The sequence below is a fragment of the Coloeus monedula genome, assembly GCF_965178545.1.
Source record: "Coloeus monedula genome assembly, chromosome: 3".
Taxonomy (NCBI): Eukaryota; Metazoa; Chordata; class Aves; order Passeriformes; family Corvidae; genus Coloeus; species Coloeus monedula.
In genome coordinates this window covers 86,728,761-86,743,096 of record NC_138783.1, presented here as the reverse complement: position 1 = coordinate 86,743,096, position 14,336 = coordinate 86,728,761, and the positions used below count along the sequence as shown (strand labels likewise).

The window sequence follows — 14,336 nt, the reverse complement described above, 5'->3', positions numbered from 1 at the left end:
CTTCCTTTAATTCAGTCTTGGGTTGCACTAACCAGGCTGCCAATTTTTCTGGCTCAAGATAAAACACACCCACCATTAATTCAGGCCAAACCCACCAAGGTTTTGGAAGATGGGCATTTAGCTCTTGAATACCTCACAGGACTTCATACTCATAATGAGAATTTTGACCTGTTGTGCAGCCAATTATAAGAACAATATATGTGGTTTAAAGCATTATTACCGGAGATAAGGAAATCAAAGCCAAAGTATGAGGTCATTCTTCCATATAGTGTATTAACCTATTAAAATATTTAGAGTACTCCTTCACAAAAGTGAATTAATATTAAATGGAAAATGTCTGATGCTTTATCACTATTTATATTCATCCTTTTGTAAGAAGAGTGGAATTAGTTTATTTTAAGAAAAAAAAATAGAGGTAGCCTACCACTGTTTAGGAGCTTTAAAATTAAAAACAAAGCCTCAGTGGAATGCAATCCTGCTTCCAAAATAATTTCTTCCACAGCACATTTTCAGGACATGTTTATTTTAAATGTAGATAATGATACATCCTTCATAGAGTACAGAATTTCTGCTTAACTGTCAATTATTACAACCTGAATATTAGTTACTTTCATACAAATAGCTAAATATATTGACAAAGAAAAACTAAGCCCTAGAAAGAAATTACTGAACATCTGCTATTGTGAATGAGTTTTTCATCTGTGACTATACTCAGATTGTGTCAATACAAACTTTCAGGCACAACATATTCCCTTGAGACAGTTCCTTTTTATCTGCACAATACCTGCATTCATAATGAAATATATGGATTATTTAAATTTCTATTGTCTCGTTCTGCATATTGTTCATAAAACAAAAGGTTAAGAATGACCATATCTGATGTTTATGCCAACAATCATTTTGATTGATACCATATGTTGGGGTTTTATACATCTTTTTCCTTTCATATATATTCTTAGCATTCTGATATAAGCTAAACAAAAGAGAAAACTTATCTGAGTCTTGAAAGTATAAATTACTATGAGTTCCAACCTACTACAACATGAGCAACAAGAAGATAGCACATTCCGATGGTGCAGGACACGATCATCATGGGGAAACCTAACCTGGAACAACAATAAAATAAAGATTAAAAAGGATACTATAGTTCGTTCTCCGACCAATTTACAAAAAGGAAATTTGAATTGTCCTACACATTCAGAGTGAAAAATATGTTTATAGCAATACCAAAAGCATAGATGTACTGAGCATGTAACAGTCTAATATTCAAGCTCACATTTTTACATCCAACCTTAGAGATACAAGGTCAAAATTTACATTGTTTCCTTGGTTTCGGGACATCTCTTGCAATTTACATTGTCTCAGAATCTTGCATGCCTTGTTGCTTTGGTGTTTTTCAGGTTTTTTTCTGCGCACACAACATGCAATTATACAGGTAAAATAACAATTCTTACAAATTATGGAGCATTAGAAATTATTTTCAATTGTGCATCCCTTCAGATTAGGTGTGTAATCCTGATATGGCACTTTGTAACACAATATATGGATCAAACTCATTACATTGTTTCCCTGTTGATCTGAGTCACATACAGGTAGCATTCCTCTTCCATACCTCTCACCAGGTCTAACAGACTTGAGTATGAACAGACTTGGAAATAAACCCCAGGCACTTGTAAAGTGCTAAAACTTTGCTGTTCTACCCAAACAGCTATTTCTTTTTCACAACAGAAGATTTTCAGGCAACACCCAGATTTAATAGCTTTCTTTAGACTGACAAACACAGAGAGCACAGACAGACAAGTGAAAAGGATGTTGTGGAGTTTGTCAAGTCCTGATGGCTAAAACTGTAGGTCTTTCAGATGTGTGAAAAGAAAGAAGTTTTCTGAAACTCAAAAGCATTATTGTATGATACCAGGGGTCTGTGAAAAACCACTGCTGTGATCACACTCATTTGTTTTATGTTACTAAAAGCACAAGGAGAACTGAGATGAGAAATGATCATGCCACAAATGATACCCTTATAGACTTTCTTTAGCCAAATTCAGACGAGTTTCCATAAAACCAAGAAAAGCATGGCAATGTTCTCTGAAGTTCAGCATTTCATTCATTCTTTTTCTGGAACTAAGACCAACTTATTACGTGTAGGTATATTAATTGTGCCTTTTTGCCTTACTTTGCCCCTAGGAAGTTACTCGAGCCTTTTCCCCTCTGCCATTACTGACAGAGAGTACTAAGAGATGACCATTTTGTAGGGGACAGGAGGACACTATTCTCTGAGCTTGGTTGAATGAATAGCTCCTTCCTTTAGGAAGCTACAGCTAGAAGAGATCTCTTGGGGCATTAAGTCTGGCCCCCACTCCCTCAGGCTATGAAACCACTTGCATAAAATGAAAACTAAACTTCTCAATTGCTCATTACCATCCGCTTTCTACCTGCAGCTGCGACATTACCCTAAACTCATGAGATCCTCATGAGATGTTTCTTCCTTTGCTGTTTTTCTGGAAAGCTGACTGGCAGAGGCATAGATGTGACCAGCAGATCAGAAGTGCTATCGCCTTTAACAGTCATTGGTTTGAATTACCAAGAAGAGAATTCTACCAGCAGTGAAGGTCACTGCAAACACAAAAACAATCAGCCCTTGCCTATAAAGTTTGCAGAATAACTAGGCAATTAATGAACACAAGCACTCTAAAAGATATGTTGGAATTATTTAGGAAAGAGCAAGTTTGTCCATAATGCCATCTTCATGGTCACTCTTGACCCAGTATCAAAGTGTGCTCATCTCACACACCTATAGAAATAGATGCAACCCAAGAGAAAAAAAAGGAAACCCCTGCAAGACAGGAAACGTACAAAGGAAAGACTGTCAGACTGACAGATGATTTCATTTCTGTGTCCTTGATATCCCTCTGAAGAAGCTGGCCTGTCTCCTTGTGTACAAGAAGTGTCCCTGTGTCAATCACCCAATATTGCCTGCAAGATCTGCCCCAGAAGGACAGTTCCCACCATACCTGGCTCCAGAGGCTTTCTCCTCCATCTCTCTGGGGTTTTGGACTTGCTGTGCTGGCCTTTTCGGCCATTTTAGCATCAGGCATCATTATTGCTGTTTTGACTCCAAAAGTATTAACGTTAAGCTGCCATTTGGACTTGGAAAAAAGAAAATGAGAGTAGAGAGAAGGGTGTCCAAGACGTGAATGGTGAAAGGTGTGAAAAATTGCTAGAAAGGGTTGGAGAATTGTCACAGATTTCAAATATTTCCTGAAAAGTCTGAAATGTATTTGGAGGACTTTTTTGGGAGGTGGGAGGAGGGGTTTGTTCTTATGAACACGCATAAATATACTGCAGAGAAATGTTACTTGTTTTCCAGTCCAACTGGTCAGACCCTTGCTTTTGAATGACTCATTTCTTCAAAGAGCTGAATCACTCTCAGTCAGTAAACTATGGTCAAGCTGATAATATTGAAAAACAGCAGAGCTAAAGCATCTCCTGGAGTTATTTTAGAAAAAAAAGAAGAAAATAATTAAATTAATTTCCTGGCTAGCCAACTGTTTTGCAGACACTTTCCAGCCTTCTGTCAGCCAAACTGATATGTGGGATTCCCTAATCTCACTTAGATAAAAGTGTCCTGATAGGGCAAAAAAAGAAAGCAAAACCAGGAATGGCTATAGGAATAAAATAGGGTGGCTAAAACCCCCTACCATATCCTTTATTGTATCTAATGAATGCTCCGTGCAGCTCTATCTACATGACAGGCTGGTGAGTTGGAGGTTGCTACAGTGTTCATAAGAACAGCGGCTGCTGTTTGACAGAAAACATAGATCTCTTGACCTCACAGTTGGCAAGCACTCAGCTGGCACTGGAAGGAGTGGGGACAAAGCAGATCTTAATCTGTATTAATGCAACCTAACAAACCTCCCTGGAGAACGCACAGCAGCTCAGCAATGAATGGCAATATGATGCCTTTGTGAAGACTGGCAAGGGGAAGAAAGGATCCAGAATGATTCAAGGGCTACTTGACCACTGAAAAGAGAAAAAAAAGGCTTGCTCAAACTTGGAGGAGTCACATGCAGGAAAATGGATAAATTATACAGGGCCACATTCAGGAACTGGGATCATACCACGACTATCTCCGTGCCAGTCAAATGTGCAGCTGGAGCCAGAAGCAGCCGGCCTGGGGAGGAACCTCATTGCACATAGTGTTGATGCTTGCAGAGGGCACAATTGCAAAGCTGTTACTCTCATTGCATGGGCAATTACCCCGTAACTTGAGGTCTGAATTTCAGGCTCGCTGGCCTGAGCACTAATGTAATTGGCTCAAATTCAATGTGGAATTTGTGTACCAGAGCAAGAAGAGATAAACACCATCAGTAATTGTTAGTTACTGCAGAGTTAATCGATTTCTTGAGTATCATGGGATCGTGCTATTTACACTACCCATTGCTCTTCCACAAGGAACATAAAGTTCCTGTCCCAGGCCACATATGAAACAATGTACAGCTACAAATATTGTCTTTAGTTAAGTCCAAGAATGCATATTAAACATTGTAAAAATTACTTCCAGAAACTCTTATTTCCAGCATACCCCTTGGAGTCAAAAAGGACCATGTCATTCAGTTTTTCCTGTCATGGGAAAAGGATCAGTAAGAGATTAGAAGTTATCAAAACCTTTCATGTTCTAAAACTTCAGATTCCTAAGAAACACTAATGACCATATTTGGCATAAAAATACATTTTTGCATCCTGCACTGCACTTTCCTTGTCTCTCCCTTTCTGCAGACAGGGATATACACAGAGCCTGCATGGTTCAAAAGTTGCACCTCAGCTCTCTACAGCCAGCTGAAGGAGGTTTTACTGCTGCAGAGAGGAAGCAAGGTCAGATACAAGGAAGGGAAGGATGACAGGATTTACCATTCACCCCATTTTTCCCCTCCTCTTTTTCATATTAGAAGCTTAAACATAAAACTGCTATCTAAATGAAATTGCCCAGCCTAAATATACACAAAAAGCAGATGTTAGCTCAGTGTGAGATAGTGAGAATATTTCAGGTGAGAGCCCCACCAGGGATTTGTCTTGGACAAAGTTTTACTTATTAATAACTTCAGCGATCCAGTAACGAAAAGCTTGCAAATTGTCCCAGCGTGGGACAGATGTCAGCCTCTGTGGAGAACAGAATTCAGCATGTTCTTAACAAATCAGAATGAGAACTTGAAATGAACAAAATGAAACTCTGTGAAGGTAAGTGTGAAATATGTATTAGAAGTCAACCATGGGCATAAAACCAGCAAGAGAAGTGAACCTTTACACTGGAAATGACCTAGATATTTCTAATTCTGTCTCACTGAAAGATTTCTGGCCCTGTATTTACTTGGAGAGAAGCAAACCGCTGTAGGACTATTCTGAGAATAAGTTCAATTTTTAATAAGTTTCTACAGAAGTGAATATTACAGTTTTCTTAGATTATAAGTTTACCCAATATTATTTGCTAAATAATAATAGTGAAGCCTTTGGGGTCAGAATTGAGTTTTCTTGAACAAACGATCTCCTACATTACCTTGCAGCTCTATTTAGTGATGCTTCAAGAGCCAGCAGGATCCAGTATGTATAAGACCCAGGTTCAGTGCCCTGATCTTCCTGATTTGGAACACAAAATACAAAATATTCTCATGCATGAAAACCTTGCCTACAGACACTACCTTCATTGACAGCTCATAATTTCACAGCCTGTGTATCCTTGGGGAAATCTCTGGAAGAAGCATGTCTCCAAAGAAATGGGAAACCTTCAGTGGATTCTCAGTTGAAAATCAACAGCAGCAATCTCCCAAGACCAAACCACTAGCAGTGAAAGAAGCCTGGTGGTAGACAGGGGTCAGAGTTAAAAAAGAAAAAGCTAACTTCTACTCCTACTTGTACTTGCAATTTAATGCACAATTTAAATTCAACTGGTGGACTTTCATCAGGCTTAAAATTTTGCTTTTTCTCAATTTGTATCAGCTTCATACTGCAAGTTCTATAGAAGGCATAACCTCAGCTTTTGCAGAAACAGACACGGGCTGGACAGATGGTGGACACTAACTGAACATGAACCAGTAACGCGCCTTTGCAACACGGAAAGTATCTTGGGATGCATTAGGAAAATATTGCCAGCAGGTCAAGAGAGGTGATCCTTTCCCTTTATTCAGCACTGCAGAGGCTATACCTGGAGTGCTGGATCCAGTTTTGGCCTTGCCAGTACAAGAGACATGGACATAATGGAGAAAGTCCAATGAAGGGCTACAAAGATGATTAAGGGACTGGAGCATCAATCATACAAGGAAAGGCATTAGGGGTGGAGCTGTGCAGCCTGGAGAAGAGAAGGCTCAGAGGAGAACTCATCAATTTGTAGAAGTTCTTGAAGGAATGGTGTAAAAAACACAGCACACGGCCTTTCTCAGTGATGCCCAGGGAAAGGACCAGAGACAGCACAAAATGAAACACAGGAGGTTCTGTCTGAACATCAGGAAACACTTTCTTGCTCTGCTGGAGACCAAGCACTGACACAGGTCGCCCGGGGGATTGTGGAGTCTCCATCCTTGCAGGTATTCAAAAGTTATCGGGATGTGGGCCAGGGATATAGGCTCTAGGTGGTCCTGCTTGAGAGAGACCACCAGAGGTCACTTCCAACCTCAACCAATCTGTGATTCTCACACTTTTATTTGTTCCTCTATTAGTCAACACAGGATTAAGTAGGCATCATCTGCTCGTCTGAAGATTGACATCTCATCAGAAAATATTTGTTGAAGAACAGGAAGATAATTCTTCTCAATCTTGGACAGTGTCTCACTGCATGCAGTGCTTTGCTCTGGAATTTTGATAAACATGAGCTCATTCTTAAAAGGACATCTAAAAGCTTCTGAAAGCAGCCTCAAAAATGAGACTCAGGTGTGGGCATGCTTAGGACATACATAAGGTTAGTTCTGAACAAAAGGAAAGTTACACATTCTAATGAAATATCATAATTCAATTTGCAAAGTAAGTAATTTTCTTTTCAACAGAAGGATATAACCACAATATTCATCCTATTTTTTCTTTCCCTTTCTTTCAATGTAGACTACCTTATGAATGTCCTATCATTTCAGTTGTATCAACCTTTCCATCATTCCTAGTCTTTGACATACTGATCCAGTTTATCTGAAAGGAAAGTATGGACTTTACCAACAGCTTAAAGGAAACATATTCAAAATGTTTATCACATGCCCATGACCCCTTTAAATCCAGACACCTGTCATAGCTCAGAGAACAGGTGGCTCACACTGCAAGTGATCATTAATTTAACATTAAATTACTGTGAATTTCATACAGTCTGGAATTACATAAAAATTACAGCGAGCTTACCTACTAGTTACCATACATAGGAGTTCATGTGAAATTTAAAACACAGAACAAAACCTGTAATTCTATTTTCATCTGCTTGCTAAAGTTATAATAATTTCTCATGATATTCTGGTCTGTCTGAGTCTATACCAAGATTTCCAAGAGAATTACTGCCAGGAGTAAACTTAAGATAGGGAAAATCAGATCCTGCGCAAGGAAATATAAAGGTGTTATGGTTTGCCTCCTACATTCTAGAATATTCTCCTAGAGGTTTTTGGCTGTAACCTCGACATAGTTACATGCAGAACAAGCAATCAGCCTTTCCTTGGCCTTCCAAAATTCTGATTATGTAAAGAAAAATTTCAGACTTTAATTCTGAGAGAATAGTTGGTCTGCCAGCTCCACCTGGCAGTTTCAAATGACTGTTAATTTGTTGCAGTCTTTGTCTCGGTCACTGCAGTGAAACTGAGATTAAATACAGGACTGTCAGAACAAGTGACTCTGATAATTATCCAAAATCTCTTCATATATGGTAAGTTAGTTACCAGTAAGAAAAACTATGAAAAAAAAATTGGAAAACACATCACTTCTAGTAAAAAAGATACTAGAATTGATCATTTAAAAATCAGCAAAACAATTGTTAGATGACAAGGGTATCTGACCTTTCTTTTAAAAATAAATATACAATTCCAATAGAAAAATGTGAAATCCTGCAGACAGCCAGGGAAGAACACAACCTCAAGTACAGAAACAAACCTGAACACACAGAACTACTGGCAATATTTTTCTGGGAAAGACCAACATAATACAGATAAATTTGTCTGTGTGGCTGGCTGGATCCACCCAGATGCACATCCTGCACTTCGGTCAAACAAAACCATTCAATGCTACAGGTTTGGGAAAGAGTGGCTGGAAATCTACCCCATGGAAAAGGACCTTGGGGCACTGGTCAACAGCCACTGAACCTGAGCCAAAGCATGCCCAGGTGACCAAGAAGGCCAATGGCACTTTGGCCTGTATCAGAAATAGTGCAGCTAGCAGGACCAGGACAGTGATTGTGCCCCTGTATTGATGAGGCCACACCTTGAATCCGAATCCTGTATTCAGTTCTGGGCCCCTTGCTACAAGACATTGGGGTGCTGGATTGTCTCCAGAGAAGGGCAACAGAGCTGGTGAAGGGACTGGCGCACAAGTCCTGTGAGGAGCAGCTGAGGAAACTGGGCTTGTCTAGCCTGGAGAAGAGGAGGCTCAGGGGTGACCTCATCACTCAACTACTACCTGGAAGGAGGTTGTAGCAAGGTGTCAAGCAAGGTCTCTTCTGGGCAACCAGTCATAGGGCAAGAGGAAGTGGCCTCAAGTTTTACCAGGGAAGGTTTAGGTTGGATGTTCAGAAAAATTGCTTCACTGAAAGGGTGGTTAGGCATTGGAACAGGCTGCTCAGGGAAGTGTGGAGTCACCATCCCTGGAGGCGGACTCTGCGGTGTTAGGGTAATGCTTGGACTTGATAATATTCAGGGTCTTTTACAACCTAAAGGATTCTAAGTTTCTACAACTATTAGGGGAACATCTCTATAGACAGGCTAGTTCACTTCATACCCTACTAAAGAAGTATGATATGCCATGATAAAATGTGGCATAAGGATTCAAGATGATCTGTTAGTGGTTTTTTTATTTCATCAGCACTTCATGTCACCTTGGATCTATCATCACATATTAGCAATATATTTGCCCTCCACATCTTTTAGGCAGATCCCAAAACAAATTTTATCCTCAATTTGTGATTTCTGGTTTTGTTATGAAACCTTCACACCATTCTAAAGTCTAGGAAATGCAAATATATGTAATTAGTTCAGCTTCTTGGGAAAGCCATACTTATTCCTCTTCCACACATCTGTGTAATGAGGTGTGGTTGTGAGTCTGAGCTTAAGAAGATTAAAATCATCATGGCCAACCAGAAGACGAAATCAATGAAGTATATCTTGTCTGACAGCATTTGTTCTCATGAATTGTTTGAATGGTTCTGATACAAATATTCTACTAATGAGATAGATTTATACAAAACTAGTGAGGTTTACTGTGCAAAAATTAATATGTTAGGACTGTTGAAATAGGTTTTGCAATATTTGTGATTACAGTTTCTGTATTTTATGAAACATTTAACATATTGTAAACTCACTTCTGACAATTATATGCTTTTTTGCCTTGCAAAAAGCAAATTCAAGGCTTAAGGACATTTTTGTTAAAATACCTTTTTATAGCTCAAATCTGCCTGCTATAGAAATGTTGCATAAAATAAAACACTTTATATGTTTTTGAAACAAACTGTATCTACCCATTTTTTAGACTACATTGCATTTGTATTTGGTCTAAACAAATCAAAGAAATTAACAGATATGACAGAAATTTACTGTGATTTATTTTAGCTCCAAAATGTTTCAAATTAAATAACCTTTACTGAGTCTTTATTCTCTTGGTTTTTCTTAGTGAGGATTCAGGAAAGGAAGTTGCTTGAATGTTATTTCCATTAATGTCCTTAATCCCAACCCTCACAAATGGTATCTTGGGGCACTTTTCTTAGGTTTTATTTTCTTCCAAATGTACTCTTTTATTTTGGTTAAAGCACAAGATAAAAGGAAATGACATTTTATGGTAGAGTCTAATCAGCCCATTCTTTAATAATTTCATCAGAGCACACTCAACTATTTTAAAAGCCCTCGACTTTGCTAAAAAGCCAGATGTTGCACAAAAAAAGAGTATGTTCCACCCTGTTCCCCTCTTTTTCTCTTCACTTTGAGATTCCAATTCTTGTGCCACACAATGTAATGATAGAGAACTCATGTGTAGAAGTTCACCAGGACAAAGGAGCAATGTAATTGCATTTTGAATGAAGAAGTAGAAGGATGTTTCTTGTGCACTAATGATTATTTTTCATTATGAACTCAGCAGATGCCTCCTGACAAAAGGCTGTTAATGACGTAAGGCCAGTAAACTTTCTACCACAAACCCTATGCTACAGGCTGTACAATCTAAGAGAACAGCAGAGTGGAGATTTTCATTCCAGCAGGGTGCACTTGGAAGTTTCCCTGCCACTATGAAATGTTAACCAAATGCAAATGAGGGGGAAGATGAAGCCTGACAAGCCCTCACTGCCATCATAGTGCACTACAGTGCACAGGCCTTTCTACCCCAAAGAAATCACACATCTGAGCTCTTACATGCTCATTACAAGGAAAACTTTTATAAACGGGTCTAGTTTTAAGTGCACTAGCAAACTAAGGTTAAATAAAATGCATCTTATTCTAAGTGCATCCATTCTACAGCATGTTAAAGCTCCCATATAAAAAGCATTAGAAAAATAAGTAATATATAAATATACCCCTCTGGATTGTCACAGATATATACCAACATTTGTAATGAAATGAAAGAAAATCATAGAAATCATAGAATGGCCTGGGTTGGAAGGCACCTTAAAAATCATCTAGTTCCAACCTCCCAGCAGTGGGCAGGGATAACCTCTCACTAGACCAGGTTCCTCAGAGCTCCATCCAGCCCAGCTGTAAAAACTTCCAGGGATGGGGCATCCACAACTTCTCTAGGCAATCTGTTGCAGTGTCTCACCATCTTCACAGTAAAGACTTTTCTAATCTCTTATCTAAGCCTACTCTCTGTTTGGAGCCATTATGGCCTTGTAAATGGTCTCTCTCCATCTTTTTTATAGGCTCCCTTCAGGTACTGGAAGGCCACAACAAGGCCACCCTGAGGAGACCTAACAGATGGAGAAGATGGAAGAAGTATAGTGTGGGGAGGCAGGTAAGTACCACTAGCAGGATGTTTAAACATGGGCTAAGCTACATGACCAGTTCACAGACGTTTTAAGTCAGTCAGAAGCATCACTGTCTAATTGTTACAGATGGCAGACAGCCTTAAGGAACTTCCAACTAAAAGGTCAGAGCTTGAGAAAGTCAAGTTCTCAATTACTAAAAATTAACTACATTTTCAGAAATTTCTTTGAGAAAGACACATTAGTCCAGGTGTTGTGATGTAACCCATACCATCATGAGTGTTACTGAGGCCTGTGTTGGGAATAGGAATTAGAGTGATTGAAATGAAGGAAAACCAGAAATAAATCACCGGAATTTTTTTTAATTATGAAGATAATTAACTATGTTGATATTTTAAACAAGTGGGCAAAAACTAAGATGGTTGCTACACTAATTTCTGTCTCTCTCCTCCCATCTCCAACTCTGCAGCAGAAGAGATGGATTGCTACTCCAGGAATGTAAGCATGCAAAGAGGTCCACACTTAGCTGGTAACAGAACACAGAAGGGTAATAGTCCTTTGAACAGCTTGGACAGTCAAACAGTTGGTTTAAGTGTCATCAAGTGATTGTGAACAATACCTAAGTCCCACCAGAGAAACACATTAGCTTTCAAAAATATCAGGATTATTTTTTCAGATATGTTTAAGACATTTTTCCATGTTAGCTTATTTCTCTGAATTTGGCCTTTCCAGCTAAGGTCAACAGAGTTTTGAATTTTCTGCCTCAGAAAGAGAATGCACTTTAATGCATTTCTACTGTAGCATTATGAAACAAAATCTGAAACAAAAGCTAGGTACTAATATCCTTAGAGTGCCAGAGATGGAATATGAGTATTTCTTGAGTGGAATAATTAGATGGGGTTTTTTCCCTTTGCCTTTAGCAAGTCTATTCTTTAGATAATTTCCATAGTACTAGAAAAACAATTCATCTATATGATGACATTTAGTTTTGAAACTCTAATACTTTTTTTCAGCCTTTATTATCAGCAAGCAGTAAAAAAAAAAAAAAAAACTGGCTTAATAACAAACACAGAAAAAGAAAAAATAAAACCACAAATACTTTTAAAATTGTTTAGTAATATTTAATAGTATATGTCAAACACAGAAATCCTCCAGCCCAACACTCTTTTACAGACTTTACTAGGACTAATCCTTTCCTTTTGCTTTACTAGACTTTTTAAAGGCATGTGGAATAAAACTGATACCTCACAACAAAAATAAACAAAAAACCAACCAAACAAAACCACAAACAAACAAAAGCCCCTAACAACCCAAACTAACACCCCCCCTAAAAAAGCTCCCCAACCCAACAAAACTTGATTTATTTTTCAGGAGCAAGTTTGGTACCTTCTCCCATAAAAGCAGTTCTTAGTCACTATCAATTTAAAACCACTCTCGTTACCTAACCATTATTGTTTTAGCCTATTGAGCTGCTGTTTTTCTGTTTTAAACTTTAGAATAGCCCTATTTAAGTTACCTTCATTGAAGCTGAAAAACTACAAGTAATGATTAGGAAGTTATAATTCAAGTGTTTTACTAGTGTTGTTTATATTAATGTGGTACCCCTGAATGTAAATATAATCACGAATATAATTTCTTTTTTTAAGTTATAAAAATTTACTGCTAAGTTCAAGCAGCAAAAAAGCAAGGAGAAACAGTAAATACTACCACATCTTTTGTGTGAAAAATATTGTCTAATTTACATAAGAAAATAAAACCCTATATCCTATTCCATAAAAAGCACTACTTCCTTCGAGCAGCTCTAAACTCAAATGCATTATAATGAAAATAACATAAACAGTAAAGACACCTTTCTTCTGATTGTACTGGGAGACACCAGGATAATCTGTTTGAAACATTATCTAGTTACAGGGAAAATCACTTTGCCAGTTCTATTAAAAATATCTAATTATTTCAGAAAATTAAATGCCCTGTAAAACCATATTCTGATGTGACTCCAAATGTCTGTATGATGCCTTGGCAGGCAAACATGGAGCATTGGATAAATCAAGCTCTAGCTGAGGAAAAATTAATATTTTCTCATAAGAAGGCTTGTTAATCAGGGCACATGTGGCAAATGTATGTAAGTTTCATACCAACAATGTTCTCTGAGTTTCCCAGATTTCATACCTCTTTCTACCATCTGAGTTACCTTTTTGTTTGGACCTCTTGCAAATTGTTTTGCAAAACATTGTTTGGAGATACAGAATTTCTCCAATCAAATACTCTCAATCCAGCACTGAATAATTCTGGTAATTGCAAAAATACCCTATTTAATTAGAAAATCACTTTCTAATTTCAACAGTATTTGAATAAGACTCTACTTCAGCAACTATAGTGACTATCTAATCAAATTGAGAATGTTGTAATTAACTAGAAACTTGGCATTTGATGAATCTGAATGAAGCCGAAAAAAGTAGTAATTTTTTGGAAAACAAAACCAATTTATATCAGCACATAAGACATTACACATGTGAAAATTCAGATATGTGTTGCTCAATACAAACAACTGTGTATGAAATTTGTATCATCTCCCAGGTGGAATAGAAACAGAAAATGAGTTAAGGCAGTTTGGCTCTTTTTCTCTTCAAGTCAAATTACAAAAAGCATGTAAATGAGCAAGCACTTCACTAATTCTTCTCTTCTTAGAATCACCTCTGCTTGCCTGGACTTGATCCCTTCTCAAGCTCTTTTTCCTCCCTGCTCCCACCAAATCATTTATCCACAACTTTGGACACACAGTTTGTCAGAACAGGACTATCTTCTCCCATTTCTTTACGAGCTCAAATGTTGTTCCTGGGCACACAACTTGTACTCTGAAATGAGTCACCTTCTGAGAGCTGTTTCTCTCCATTGACTACAATGAAAGCCAAGTATGGAAATAAAGATAACACTGTAGAACAGAAAAGTGAGGTGAGATTAATCTTGCCTTTACTGACAAGCAGCTCCATCAACACCAGAAAATAATGGAGCCTTATTTCCTACCTATTTGTGTCTCAAGTTTGATTGACTTTCTGTCTAGGTAGAAACCTTTCTTCTATAACTTATAATGATGCTCATCTACATGGATTTTTTTGGTGTGTAAAGAAGTGTGGCCTCAGACTGCTCTTTCCCTCAGTGAGAATACTAATAGGGTTTCTTTCCTCTTCCCAGACACCAACTTTGA

The 14,336-nt window shown here is 38.0% G+C and overlaps 1 protein-coding gene across 1 annotated transcript in view; it reads right to left on the bottom strand.

The window, feature by feature from the left end:
- Positions 1-1,018: 1,018 nt before the first annotated feature.
- Positions 1,019-14,336, bottom strand: part of OCA2 (OCA2 melanosomal transmembrane protein) — a gene marked incomplete at both ends in the record, with an annotated part of 166,150 nt that continues 152,832 nt past the window's right edge. Inside the window, one exon of the mRNA XM_082277630.1 lies at positions 1,019-1,106. Coding sequence (XP_082133756.1) covers positions 1,019-1,106 — 88 coding nt within the window. The remainder of the gene's footprint in view (positions 1,107-14,336) is intronic.